General features: G+C 36.3%; 2 protein-coding genes across 3 annotated transcripts in view; both read left to right on the top strand.

Moving 5' to 3' along the window:
- The first annotated feature begins 428 nt into the window (after positions 1–428).
- LOC110445251 (kanadaptin-like) lies at positions 429–12,513 on the top strand. The gene is made up of 12 exons (XM_021489753.1): positions 429–1,270; positions 2,752–2,929; positions 3,821–3,964; positions 4,559–4,622; positions 5,188–5,330; positions 5,988–6,148; positions 6,751–6,820; positions 9,327–9,519; positions 9,909–10,011; positions 10,183–10,611; positions 11,156–11,249; positions 11,851–12,513. The coding sequence occupies exons 1-12, from the start codon at positions 449–451 to the stop codon at positions 11,898–11,900; spliced, it is 2,451 nt and encodes an 816-aa protein (XP_021345428.1). The 5' UTR covers positions 429–448; the 3' UTR covers positions 11,901–12,513.
- A 1,998-nt stretch (positions 12,514–14,511) lies between these two features.
- Positions 14,512–15,290, top strand: part of LOC110445252 (dynein regulatory complex subunit 7-like) — a 30,082-nt gene continuing 29,303 nt past the window's right edge. For both annotated transcript variants that reach the window (XM_021489754.1, XM_021489755.1), the window contains exon 1: positions 14,512–14,836. In XM_021489754.1, coding sequence (XP_021345429.1) covers positions 14,640–14,836 — 197 coding nt within the window. In that variant the 5' untranslated portion in view covers positions 14,512–14,639. The remainder of the gene's footprint in view (positions 14,837–15,290) is intronic.

Consider the following 15,290-nt stretch of genomic DNA (forward strand, 5'->3'; position numbering starts at 1 on the left):
AGAGTCTTATCAAATTATCAATATATACTATATAATTATGTAACTATTTTATGAATTGAATTGATTTATTTAGATCTAATATAAGGGACCCCATAGGAATTAAGCCAAATGACGCTTTATGGGTCATCCCAGGTAAAGGCCTAAATCAATCTAATCCAATCCAGTTTTAACACCTGACTGACTTCTAGTCTTATGGCATAAATAACTTATAAAGAAGATCTCATTCTGTGATAATATATATATTTATGTCCAATCTGCAAAATGTGATAGAAGTGTATTATTTGCCTTTTACCTGAATAAATAGTATTATTATTATTATAACCCTCCCTCGATTCATATATAGTTTAATAAAAAAAAAAGGTACTTTATCCACCGGCTTTCCTACTATCTCGGGCTGTAATATTAGGATCACGTTTGACCTCGGTGAACCGGAAGTACACCTTACAGCATGGCGGACAAAAACAAACTGGAGCGAATTGACCACACAAGTCAAAGCGAAACAACCAAACTGGACGAGAAAATGATTAATCCAGATACAAAAGTAGAGTTCAAAATACTATTTAAGTCACCTAAATCCACTCCAGATTCTTTTAAAATGCCAGGATTACCGGCAGTTTCTCCTAAACACGACACCACGAAAACGGGTACGAAAACATCCGGAAAATTAAAAGTTGAATCAACGTCAGTTGATAATAATGATAATGATAATAATGAATGTGACCTTAAGCAAAAAGACGAAGATTCATTTGGTAAACCTTCTACAGAATCAAATGGAGCAGTTTTAGGAGACCAAAATGTTAGTGTAGAAGTAGATATTAAACCCAATATAAATCTGGTAAAGACAAGCAGTCAAGACACGGCAAAGAATTCTACACTTTCTCCTGCAGAACAACTCAAGCAAACACAGGTGGTAATTCCTTATAAAGAGCCTAGTTGGAGTGGCCTGCCTGAAGATAAGTATTCATTTGATGTCCTAAAGAATGGCACAATTGTGTCCACTTTCAACCTAGAGAAGCCATATTATGTGTTTGGTAGACTGCCTAGCTGTGATGTTACTATGGAGCACCCTTCACTGTCAAGGTACCATGCTGTCATACAATATTGTAAGAATCCAATAGAAGGACAGGAGAGGGGATGGTACCTGTACGACCTTGACAGCACCCATGGGACATGGATAAACAAGCACAAGACTTACCCAAATAAATACTACAGAATACGGGTTGGACACATGGTCAAGTTTGGAGGAAGTACCCGCATTCATATTTTACAAGTACGTATATGAATTTCATACCTTACATTTTCGGGGTAACAGGTTGTTTCGCTATATTTCATGTAGAGTATGTGAGAGCGTAGTCAGCTTGTCACAGCTGCCGTTTGTCACATTCGCTTAAAAATAAGACAAACACATTTTTTCTATGAAATTGATTTTAATGATATGGAAGACTAAGAAGACTTAATTTGTGACTTAAAACTACTAAAATTGAAAGACAATACCATACAATATTTCGTCCTAATATTTCTGTTTTAGGGCGAAACAACCTATCGCGAAACAACCTAGGGCGAACAGAATTTCGGGCGAAACAACCTGGAACCCATTTTCATGTCAAATTGGCCAAAGTTTATTAGATTATTTAAAGCCAGAATAAAATCAATATAGTTTATCAAAGTTTTGATATCAAATTTCTTAGTAATTATGAATTATCATTCTTTTGCTGCTTATTATGGTCTTATCTTGAAATTATTACCAAGCTTAAAAAGGGAGATAATTTTGTGGCTTTTTTTCCTTGTTTATCAAATATGACCTATTTCTGATCATGGTTAAAAATGGTTCACAAAAGTAAGACACTTATATATTGGGTTAAGTTAAGTCAATTTTTAATGTTACATTTTAAAAGAAAACTTTGAAAGCTCATTGCCTTATAGCTTATTTTCTTTGAAAAATATTGGGCTATGCAATCGATAGGAATCCATGGAACTCACATGTTCCTATTAAGAAAAAAATAACAAAATCTTTCAATTATAAGTAATGTTATTTTTCACTGCAGTAAGTTACACTTGTATATAAATTTCATTCCAGAATAATTTCTTAAAACATACCAAAAGATATAAATAGGATGTCACATGTACGCTCTACCAATTGAGCTACGTACATACCTGTTCAGTTCCACTACATCCCTCCCTCCTTTTTCTAATTGAGCTACGTACATACCTGTTCAGTTCCACTACATCCTTCCCTCCTTTTTCTAAATCTTCGACCCCGAAGACACAACTATTTACAACAAAAGTTCGGGTATATATATATATCCCCTTGAAATTGCCAAGCATACACCAAATGCTTGAAACAAGGGTTGATCACAGGCACCACTGTAACAAGAGGAAAAGGTGCACGGCCAGACCGGGGTTCCAACCCGGGAATCTCTGAACCCTAGCTAGACGGACGCTATATCAATTGAGCTACCTGGTCGCCCACGATCAACCCAGTCCATTTCTGCTACAACACTTTAAATTGCCAGTTTGTTATTTATTAGGTCCCATGTATTTTGTTGTTTACCGGGGTATATTGGAATTTCTCATACAGTGGGAGCATAATCTAATCTAGGATTTATAGGTTATTACTTTACATGTATGCAGTGTGAGTTCACATTCTGGGCATGGTGGGGCCAGACCTGACATGTGATCAGTGTTCTAGTAGGTTTTGGTAATTTGTTGTACATAACGTTAACATTACAATGGGATGCTTTGCTCCTGTAGGGCCCAGATGAAGACACAGAAGAAGAGTCTGACTTGACACCTGCAGAGATGAAGGAACAGTATGAGAGACAGAAGCGAGAAGCAGAGATACTACGCCAAGCAGAGATAGCTGCAGAGGAACAGAAACTAGAAGAAATGAAAAGAATTGAAGCAGCTAGAGGATGCTCTTGGGGAATTGGTAATGTTTTTATATACAGTGTATACATTGTATTATATGTATCTTGAGTGATCCATATTCTTCATTCTTGTAAACCCTTTGAGGTGGTGGTTTGTTGATCGTTTGTCACCTCTCAACTATTGGATTAAACTACATTTCTCCCAAACTAAAGGGCAGAATTCAATGGAAGTTTGGAGCATGCATCCTTAGAGCATGAGAATTATAAATACAAATTAAAGGGGCTGAATCTACTGGCAGTTTTCAACCAAACTGTAGTGATAGCATGCTTTAGCCCATAGGGATACAAAGGTATACAAATAATTGAGCAGACTCTTTAAATTGGGGGCTAATGATCATTAGGGGTCAGTTAAAAGGTGTAAAATTGGCCGATTTGCTGTTAATTGCTTCGTCTTTCAAACTACTTGGTAGATTTAAACCAAATTATATTTGTGTCGTGTTTAGCCCCTGGGGATAGATAAATTTAAATTATACAGATAAGAGGCTGACTCCTTGGGGCTGAGGGCAGGATCAAAAGAGGCAGAAGAATGCAAAGATTTGATTTGAACAACATCTCTTCCCAAACAACTAGCCAGGTTTAACTAAAATATATAGTCGTAATATCCTTACCCCAGGGGATCAAAAGTTCTATAAATAAAGGTGGCTAACATTTATGGGGTCATTCTCAAATAACTAGACAGATTTCAACCTCATTTTCAAAATAGTAAGAAATTCAAGGCCCTGGGGCCTCTTTTTCAGAATATATCTTCATTACTTCTTGCAGTTCATAACACATACAATTTGTCTATCCATTCAACCATCATTTATGGACAAATGATTTCATCAATTCAGCCAAGACTCATTTTCCAAAACGATTTTCAACATGATAATGATCAGATTATACATGCGTAACAGGTGATGATGCTGCGGAGGAAGATGAGGAGGAAGACAAAGGAGAAAGTGCAATGCAACAGGCCCTGAATGTCCTTACTCCAGAAAGTGAAGCTCTCTACATTAACGATCCAAAGAAAGCTCTAAAAGGATACTTCGACCGAGAAGGTAAACGATCTTTGTGTAATAATTATCTGTACATATGTACCAGCATAGTTTTAAAGTGACTAAAACATATAATTATGGCTAGAAGTTGTATAGATATAACATATTAATTGTTTGTATTCACTCAACTTTACAGAGTAATATTTGTAGAAGTGTAAACAACATCCTTTGAAAATGTCTAGAACACTAAATGTAGTTTTCTACCTGTAACTTTGTATACAGGTGACAACAACTAGCTATATAATACTAACAAGGTCAGACTCTATCATTCTTTAAATCTTCAATAAATCATGAAAAGGAAAAAAAAATTCTAGTAAGGGAATGTAATCAAGTCTGTGCATCATAAACCATGTAGAATACAATTTTGTATTTCAATATTCTATGAAAAGTCTAGTATTAGATTTATATTGGATTTACAGTGGTTTTTAATTGGGTTAACTTTGGGTTAACACCAGGCTTACATAGGTTTACATTAGGTCTTCTTAGTGTTAATACCACTATTAAGTTTACTTCAGATTTACATAGGGTTCACATGGAGTTATAGGTTTTAAGTAGGGTTTATATTGGATTTACAATGGGTTTACATTGGTTTTACAGGTTGTGAAGAGCCTGAATATGAAGTAGTGGATGCTGGACGGGGAAAATACAAGTGTACAGTGGAGTAAGTGACATGGAACTAACACGCATACAGTGAAACCTGTCAAATATGACATCTGAGTATTCCAACATCCTGTCTATTCCTATATATTTCTGTAATCACATTTTAATGAAGACTACCTAATATCACCTGTTTATTAAGTCATACTGTCTAATCAGACCAATATGTTGTGTCCCAGAGTATAAGGTTAGGTACTGTATAGGTCTGCATGTTAGATGTGGAACAGGGATTTAAACCTGTGTATTAGAATGTATACATGTAAGCCATGGGGAGAATGTTTGTTGGGAACAAGTATATATAAGTCGAGTAACAAGAAGATATTTGTTTGTCATTTTGGAACCAGGATCAACTTCTGTTTGTAAGTTGTGAAAAGAAGTGTGTACAACAGGCGTATCCTGTATACCTTGACACAATATCTGCATGGAATATGTTGTAATTTGTTAATTACTGGATGAGGACAAGCCTATTCTGTATGTACATGTATGATAACTTTGCCGTATGAAGGTTGTGGAATAATGACTGACATTTATTTATTAATGTCATTAGAAACTATTCCATGTGACCTCAGGTTGCCAGTGGACACAGCATCAGGAGAGCCTATGGTTGCTGAGGCAGTTGTGTCGGGTAAGAAGAGGGATGCTGTGGTGCAATGTGCATTGGAGGCCTGCAGAATCCTGGACAAGCAGGGACTGCTTAGGGCGTCTAAACACGGTAAGCTGGATATCCTCTTAGTGATACCACATGTTCTGGAGAAGCCTTATTTTTTGAAAACATGTTCTACCAGGACTTATTAGTTTTTGGTATCACGATAAAATTTATTGTAATTAATATTGATATGGTTATACATTGTACCAGGTAGTCTTATCATGATACATATTGTGATATGTTGTTTAAAATGTTTTCCTAGCTTTTATTATCCTGATGTAAATGATATTATGATAAATGCTTGTATTGTATATTTAATTAATAAATTATATAGATATTAATCTGTGACAGTTTATTTAACTTAACAAAATTATGTTTTCTTAAATTTCTTACAGACATTTAATCTGTAAAATAACAAAACGACCCTGATTATAAAGTAAAGCCTATTTGCTTCGACAATTTCTAGATAGTTGGTCTCAGTGTAGTGCTAACAAGATCTCGTGGACAAAAGTGGACAGAATGAAATCTCATAAAGTCCATGTTCTGTTGCTTGACTTGGAATGTTAAAAATGTTTGCAGATACAATACTTTTGCAAAAACGTTTAAGGTATCTTCTTTAATAAAATTCAAACTACATGAATATGAAACAAATGTTTGGTTTCAGATATCACATCACTATATACATTGTATTTGTTCCTGATGTTAGATTCATTTACATCACAGAAAGTAGAAAGAAGAAAAAGAAGAATTGGGCTGATGATGACTTCTATGATAGTGACGAGGATATATATCTCGACCGGACAGGAGATATAGAGAAGAAACGGAAACAGAGAATGGACAAGGCAGGCAAGAGTGGAGAAGCAGCACAGACTTACAACACACTGGTATGTAGCAGCACGTGCACTCTCCTGGCCAATTCTGTACAACTGGAAATGGCAGTTATGCTAGATTTTCATTATCTAATACTATAAACCTTTGAATTTAAAGAACATATGTATGTAGGCTTTCTAATGCTGTCAGTGTTGCCATTAGCCAGTGTAATTTTATTTTGTGAATCATTCTTGGCTGTGTTGTTTTATGTCTTAAACTTCTAGATACTTATCTGATACATAATTCACTTATATTGAATTTCATCAAGTACTAGTGTTATGTTATCAGACAAATATCAACAAATTCATGTACAGTTAGATATCTTAATAGTTCATGGAAAGAAAGTAAAAATGGTCAATCTATTCTGTGTTAAAAAGAATTTGGTGTTTTATGTTTTTGAATATGAAAATGATCGAGTGTAAAATAAATCTGATAAAAGTGTACATGGATAGATTGTTACAACATGCAATTCCAGTGTATGATTTCATTTTCTAAATATTTTTGTATTTTGTCTTAATAATTTCCTTAAAACATGTTAATAATATATCAAAAGGTTTGTTTTAGATGTGTAATTAAATATTGTATGATGTACTTATATTTAGTAGTGTATTTACAGATGGAAAAACATCAAAACATCCTTCTAGAAATAAAAGAAATAGAGGCAAAACTGGAAAAGGCAAAAGCAGGTAAAGTGTCGTCCTGTCCACTCAACAAAGGCAACATAGAACCAAACACTAAAAATGGATAAACAAGTTAAAGGGACATAGAAGTATACATGATGTAGAAAAAAAAAATAAACAGGATAGATAAAGTGAAGGTTTCAAATGTTGTAATTTGTGCAGCAAATCAATTTTATTTTATTTCTTAAATGTCTACTTTAAAGCAAAAATGCACAGGAAGAAGCACCTGCTTGTTTAGAAGCCCCGACAGTATACGTAGTTACCTCACACAGGAAGAAGCACCTGCTTGTTTAGAAGCCCCGACAGTATACGTAGTTACCTCACACAGGAAGAAGCACCTGCTTGTTTAGAAGCCCCGACAGTATACGTAGTTACCTCACACAGGAAGAAGCACCTGCTTGTTTAGAAGCCCCGACAGTATACATAGTTACCTCACACAGGAAGAAGCACCTGCTTGTTTAGAAGCCCCGACAGTATACATAGTTACCTCATACAGGAAGAAGCACCTGCTTGTTTAGAAGCCCCGACAGTATACGTAGTTACCTCACACAGGAAGAAGCACCTGCTTGTTTAGAAGCCCCGACAGTATACGTAGTTACCTCACACAGGAAGAAGCACCTGCTTGTTTAGAAGCCCCGACAGTATACGTAGTTACCTCACACAGGAAGAAGCACCTGCTTGTTTAGAAGCCCCGACAGTATACGTAGTTACCTCACACAGGAAGAAGCACCTGCTTGTTTAGAAGCCCCGACAGTATACGTAGTTACCTCACACAGGAAGAAGCACCTGCTTGTTTAGAAGCCCCGACAGTATACGTAGTTACCTCACACAGGAAGAAGCACCTGCTTGTTTAGAAGCCCCGACAGTATACGTAGTTACCTCACACAGGAAGAAGCACCTGCTTGTTTAGAAGCCCCGACAGTATACGTAGTTACCTCACACAGGAAGAAGCACCTGCTTGTTTAGAAGCCCCGACAGTATACGTAGTTACCTCACACAGGAAGAAGCACCTGCTTGTTTAGAAGCCCCGACAGTATACGTAGTTACCTCACACAGGAAGAAGCACCTGCTTGTTTAGAAGCCCCGACAGTATACGTAGTTACCTCACACAGGAAGAAGCACCTGCTTGTTTAGAAGCCCCGACAGTATACGTAGTTACCTCACACAGGAAGAAGCACCTGCTTGTTTAGAAGCCCCGACAGTATACGTAGTTACCTCACACAGGAAGAAGCACCTGCTTGTTTAGAAGCCCCGACAGTATACGTAGTTACCTCACACAGGAAGAAGCACCTGCTTGTTTAGAAGCCCCGACAGTATACGTAGTTACCTCACACAGGAAGAAGCACCTGCTTGTTTAGAAGCCCCGACAGTATACGTAGTTACCTCACACAGGAAGAAGCACCTGCTTGTTTAGAAGCCCCGACAGTATACGTAGTTACCTCACACAGGAAGAAGCACCTGCTTGTTTAGAAGCCCCGACAGTATACGTAGTTACCTCACACAGGAAGAAGCACCTGCTTGTTTAGAAGCCCCGACAGTATACGTAGTTACCTCACACAGGAAGAAGCACCTGCTTGTTTAGAAGCCCCGACAGTATACGTAGTTACCTCACACAGGAAGAAGCACCTGCTTGTTTAGAAGCCCCGACAGTATACGTAGTTACCTCACACAGGAAGAAGCACCTGCTTGTTTAGAAGCCCCGACAGTATACGTAGTTACCTCACACAGGAAGAAGCACCTGCTTGTTTAGAAGCCCCGACAGTATACGTAGTTACCTCACACAGGAAGAAGCACCTGCTTGTTTAGAAGCCCCGACAGTATACGTAGTTACCTCACACAGGAAGAAGCACCTGCTTGTTTAGAAGCCCCGACAGTATACGTAGTTACCTCACACAGGAAGAAGCACCTGCTTGTTTAGAAGCCCCGACAGTATACGTAGTTACCTCACACAGGAAGAAGCACCTGCTTGTTTAGAAGCCCCGACAGTATACGTAGTTACCTCACACAGGAAGAAGCACCTGCTTGTTTAGAAGCCCCGACAGTATACGTAGTTACCTCACACAGGAAGAAGCACCTGCTTGTTTAGAAGCCCCGACAGTATACATAGTTACCTCACACAGGAAGAAGCACCTGCTTCTTTAGAAGCCCCGACAGTATACGTAGTTACCTCATACTATCATGCAGTGAGATACTGCAGTTCTGTTTTCTTTAATGAACCTGTTATGGATTCCTGAGTATTGACTGTCCTGCTGCATTTAAGCTCAAGAGAAACCTTTTCCAGTAGTTTCCTTTCAAAATATTGTTGCACGGCATAGGACTGCTTTGTTCACATTGAACAAAAACAGTAACAGGAAATAGTTTCTCATTCTCTTCATGTTGCATGGTATACATATAGTGGTACAAGATGGACTATGTGTAATCCTGATTTCAGTAATGTAGAAAAACTCTCTCCTTAGGGGGTTATAACAAAAGTCTTGTTCCATTGATCTGAAAAATAAGTTGTTCCTTACAGATGCAGCTGCAGCGGCAAATGAGGGTGAGGTGGATGCCCTCGATGCATACATGTCTGCCATAAAAGCCGGAATGATGGACACGAAGACCAAGATGAAGATGAAACGTCGTCTTATGGAGCTGAAACAGGAGGAACAGAAAACACGTAAACTTGTCAACATCGCTAAACCGGCCGCGTTACCTGAGCTGAAAAGGTAACGCACAGGACCTAATTGAAATGATGTTTTTAAGGGCTATTCCAGGAATAGGTAGACAGGGTGTGGGTTTGTGGGAGTGGGGCAGGGAGTCACTTATGTGTGATCCCAATCCCATTAAGTAAAACAAGGTATAGCTTGAGAAATTTTGTTGAGATCACCAGCATGCTGTTCACTAGAGAGGTGGGGTACACAGTAATACTACGAAGTTTGTCATAACAGACAAAGTTACCAATATGTTATAATGTCTCTCAGTAATGAAATTTAGATTTGTATTGGACTAATTTAAAGGGTAGTTTTACTTCTCAATAGTGATATTTTTCAAAATTACAAATAAAATTGTTAAATGCATGATTCTTTTTAACTGTTTTTCGTTTGATTTTTGATAGACCAGATCCCTCTACGATCAAGAAAGCTGATGTGAAAGGACTTCCTGCTTTTGGGAAATTAAAAAGTTTACAAAAAGCCACTAAAAAGCCTACAGCACCTGTGGTAAGTTAAAATTTGATAATCCCAGAGAAACAATGATTTAGAATAATACATTTTAATTTAAAGATACTTTCACCTCAAATTTATTCTGGACATCAATTCTACTTACAGGTAAAGAATGGAACTTAATTACTGAAAATGATAAATTACTTGCTTTATTACCTCCTTACACAGAACATTCCTTTGAGTTTTGACAACAACAAAATGACAGAGGTGGAAGAGGAAGAAGAAGAGGAGGAGGAGGAGGAGGAGGAAGAAAATATTAGTCAAAAAGATAAATCTGATGTGAAAACCCCAGTCTCTGTTGGTAAACGAGAAATCAGTGCTGCAAAACCTGTGATAAAGACTGCCACTAAGTCAAGTGAGTTAAAGGAGTCACCCAGACCCCCTGTGTCAAACCCCACACAGCACAGGGCTGTGTTCCCTGATGAGGTACCAGAGAGTGCTGGAGGCTCAGTGTGTGAAAGTGTACTCACTCAGAAAGGGGATAAAGTAGAAACTGTAGATGTTATCAGTGAATTTTCACAAGTGACAGAAGAAGAAGAGAAAGTTGATCAGCAGGCAGTACAAACGAAGAGACAACGCAAGGCAGAAACAACAGATGTAAGCATATATCTATACTTATTTCCTGGTATCTCATTTCAAAGCGGTTTGATTGACCAATAGGTGAAGAGCATTTGACTGCATAACTTTAGATTATATTGTATGGATTATGACAAAAATTCTTTTGTTTCTTAAAAAAGGTAGAATCATTTTCATTGTAGAGAAATGAGAAATAAATTTCATGGATTCATCATGTGTGTTTATATCTATGCTAGGTTCAACAAAAACAAATATCTTACATATTTTACTTACCTTACATGTGAGTGCACATACTTCCTTTTATACTAAATTGATGTTAAGTGATATTGTTTTATTTCATGCTATCCAAATTTTCATTTAATCATTAATACTCACTGAACACTCTTTTCAAATCTTAAACTTTAAAGGTAGGGTCAAGAGGTTGCTGGTGGCAACTATTACCTTATTGGAGTCCTATAGAAGCATAAACTGGCCTTTGCATTTACCTACAGAATTTAAATAACTTTGATAGGTATGTTTAATGTGTTGATGAACAGTTACTTAAATTATGTTGTTTTACATTTAGAAAAAAAGTAAGAAGAGAAAACCTGACCCTGATTTGACAGCAACAACATATGACAGCACAGACCCAGACTATGCTGTGTGGATGCCACCATCAAGTATGTACCTTACCTCTACATTAACAGTACAGTAGCACCTTGTTATACTGCCACAACTTGGCCAGAGAAACAATGGCATTATAAAGAGATTTGGCAGTAAATTCACTAATTATGGGGAAAATACACAAGATTTTTTATGGAAAAAAAACAATAAGGGACTTTGAAATTTGTTAGCAAAGTGGCAACTAAAATAAGGGGCATTGGTTGGCAGTAAGCAAGGTGGCAAATAAAACGAGGGGCATTTGATATTTTGAGGTTTTATTGTAATTGTTACACCTAGCAAGGTGTATTTTTTTTGTATTTAATTTTGAAGAGAGCTGACCATTAATGTATATATCTATGTGTATATTTAGTCACAATACATCACAAAAAAAAATCATGAGAAGTCAAGATTATTTATACTGTAAAGCATATATAATTATCATGTTGAAATTAACTATGGTAAAGTTATGTTTATATTAAGTTAGATTAATCGTCTAGATTTTGTTTATAATAATTTGCTTTAGTTATTATATGATTAACTAGGTTTAGTGACTATTGGGATCCTGTCCCTGTGATATCTGATCATTTGTATATTGATGATTTTATATTTTCTTTGTAGACCAATCAGGAGATGGCAAAACACATCTCAATGACAGGTTTGGGTATTGAAGCAGTCCAGATTTTGACAAAATATCTCAACCACAATAATGGTTATTGAGGCAGAATTGACAACACCAACAAAGTTTCCCCATTGACCTGTATAGAAACAGTGGTGCTGGTACATTTGTGAAAACCCTGGGTAATAATTAACCAGGGTGTTGAAGCAATTGTGATTACCTGGGTGTGATTGAAGCTGTCGTAATGACCCGGGTATTGACTGGTATCATGTTATGGCATGATATGATGGTATCAAAGTCATGCAGTGTATAATAACAATATCGACTTTTATACAAAGTAACATGGACATGAATTAACCAGGGAGACAGATTCTGTAGGTGTATATAATTGAAGATAATTTTACAAAAGCAATGTATTTTGTATTCACCGTTAAAGCCGATTGTGAAAAAAATGATGTCTACACATTTGAAGGTATGTAATAAAATTTATCACTAATTTTGTTACATGTACATAAAGTACATAGCTTTAAAATGGGATATTTAATGCAATTCTAAATTTGAGTAGATAAGTATATTGTGTGATGCCAATTAGGACGATGGATTAATCTCCCGACTTCACACAATTTTTCAAGTGACCCTCAATCATTAAAATCATTTGATGAGAATATGTATGGTGTTGTGTTGTTGATTCAATTCTGATAAAGGAAATGATCCTGATCAAGTAGTTTGATTTTTTTGGTGTATAAAGCAAAAATAGCCACTAAATTGTAACATAAAATTTCCTATTTTTGATGCAAGTCAGAATTTCACATATACAAATAGGAAAATGGAATATTGACATAAAATGAAAAATAGATATAAAAATATGTACAATGGTGTGAAAATTAGACAAGAATTGTATAAAGAAAAGATAACAGATGTTTTGATGGCCCTTTTACCACACCTAGCACAAAGTCAACTTTTTTTTAATGACTTCTTAAGAACTCAAGTTCTAGAGCTATGATATTTGGCCAGTAGGTACATTGTACCTGGGACAGAGTGCTATAAACTGTCCTCAAATAAATTACCTTGACCTACTTTCAAGGTCACAGGTGTCAAATGTGTAAAACCTTTAAGCAACTTCTTCTGAATAACCAGGAGGCCAAGAGTATTAATACTTGGCAAGTAGGTACCTGGCATGAAGTGCTATAAACTTTCCTAAAATAAATGACCATGACCTACATTAAAGAACACCAAGCTAAAATCTTTAAACATATTTAGAATAACCAGGAGGCCAAGAGTACTGATACTTAGCCAGTTGGTACCTTGATCAGAGAGAGTGATTTAAACTTTCCTCATATATATAACCTTGACCTACTTTCGAGGTAACAAGGGTAAAAACGTGTTAAACACTTTTAAACATCTTTTGAATAACCAAGAGGCCTATAGCAATGATATTTGGCCAGTAGGTACCTAGGACAGAGTGATATAAAGTGTTCCTAAATAAATGACCTTGACCTACGTTCAAGGTCACAGGGGTCAAATATGTAAACATGTTTAAACAACCTCTTCAGAATAACCAGGAGGCCCGGGGTAATGATAACTTGGCCAGTAGGTACCTGGGACATTACCTTGCACAAAGTGCTTGTAAGTTTCCTCAAATAAATGACTGACCTACTTTCACGATCACAGGTCACAGGGGTCAAATATGTAAATATCTTTAAACAACTTTTTCGGCATTACAAGGAGGTCCTGGGTGATGATATATGTTATAAAGTTTCATTTAGTCTGGAACATTCTTAAGCAAAGGAGACTCAAATATATGGAAATATTTGCATAAGTACTTTTAATGAAAATATTTTCCCATGATTGCTCAAATATCCAGGAGAGCGATACAGGCCCTCTGTGCCTCTTGTTTTATAACGATAAGGCCAAATGAAAACTTTTAGTGAAGATGATAAATGTTTTGTTACTTTTAACTAACTGACAAAATATTTTTGTAAAAAAACAACAACAACTATTTATAACAATATTTGATATATTAGTTTCTTGTTCAAATGGTTTTGATTATACCCCATAGAACATTCCCTGGAGATTAACAAGCATCAAATTATTTAACCTATGTTGCATTATGTAATTTAAGCCCTTCCTGATATATTGGGTCATATTGTTCTAGTTAATCTTAACAAAGTGTATTTAAAGTTATTTTTTTCTTTATGATTAACATTTGAACATATATTTGAAAACAAAAAAAAATTGTTACTGCTTGTATTTTTAAAAACAATTAAAAAGCATCCTCTACCATAATCAGGTAGCCCCTCAGAAACACTGTGTGTTCAATTCATCATATATATTTAAAAGTTATATTGGCAACGTACATTATGTATTATTTGCACTGAACAATCGGAAATCTAGAGGCCAAAAAAACCCTATCTTTTATTATCGGTGGGTTGCAACCTAGACCATAGAGTCAAGGGAGGTAACTCCTACAGGAAGTAGTTATATTTTTCATTGTATTAATACGCGTGTATTTTATGATTGATATCTTTTAACTTTTGTCATTGCTGACATACGTTTTCCTTGTTCATGAATCATTGATTTAAATTGAATAAACATTTAAGTCCCTTTCAAATTATTATGTTTTGTGTAGTTCAATAAATACCCGAACTATTTAGTATGGTTGCTACGATAGCGTAACAATCTTAAACAGTGTGTTGTTTGGCACACGTTGTGATCGGTTTGTGATGGATGCTTCTATATTGTGTAAATAAACTAGAGATCGACTGCATATACGGTACATAAATTAAACAACATGGCAGACGACCCAGAGCAACAACCAGATAACATAGCAGAAGAAGAGGAAGAAAATCAAGAAAAAGAGGAAAATGGTGTCGATGGTCAAAAAGAAATCCCAGAAGTTACCGTTACTGAAGAGCTGACGGAAGATGCTGAAGCGTTGAAGAATGAGCTCAACAAAATCATCGTGCATCCTCCAACAATAGATTTTTCGTAAGTATATATTTTTGGGAACTGTTGTTTTGAAATATATTTTTCCAATAGATTCTTATTAACTGATTAAGATTGCAAAGTGAGTGATACCTGACACAGCTGCTCTGTTAGTGATCAATGAGTCACATTTGATCTGTATTGTATCCACTGTACTGGTGTGGGACATCTATCCGCGAAAATGTCCAAATCTGATGTCAGGGCCAGAGAAACATGAGCTACTGTACTGTATAAGGTTAAACTGCAGTAAAAAGGAAAAGAAAAATGCATTGCCAGACTGGGATTCGAACCAGTGACCCTCCTAACTCTAGACAGATGCTCAACCACTTGAGCTGCCTGGGCGAACAACCCAATCCAGGTCTCCTACATTAATTCCTCCATCCTTCCTTCCTTAAATTTTCTAAATCTTTCCATTGCTACCAAAGACATCTCTATTTACAACCTAGATCCATGGCCA

Source organism: Mizuhopecten yessoensis, unplaced genomic scaffold (genome assembly GCF_002113885.1).
Source record: "Mizuhopecten yessoensis strain PY_sf001 unplaced genomic scaffold, ASM211388v2 scaffold2137, whole genome shotgun sequence".
NCBI lineage: Eukaryota > Metazoa > Mollusca > Bivalvia > Pectinida > Pectinidae > Mizuhopecten > Mizuhopecten yessoensis.

Bases quoted from the DNA above. Each gene is read 5' to 3' on its own strand.
- LOC110445251 (XM_021489753.1), top strand. From the start codon at position 449: ATGGCGGACAAAAACAAACTGGAGCGAATTGACCACACAAGTCAAAGC. The intron at 6,149-6,750 runs GTATGTAGCAGC...GTGTATTTACAG, and splicing joins CACAGACTTACAACACACTG to ATGGAAAAACATCAAAACAT. The intron at 9,520-9,908 runs GTAACGCACAGG...GATTTTTGATAG, and splicing joins GCGTTACCTGAGCTGAAAAG to ACCAGATCCCTCTACGATCA.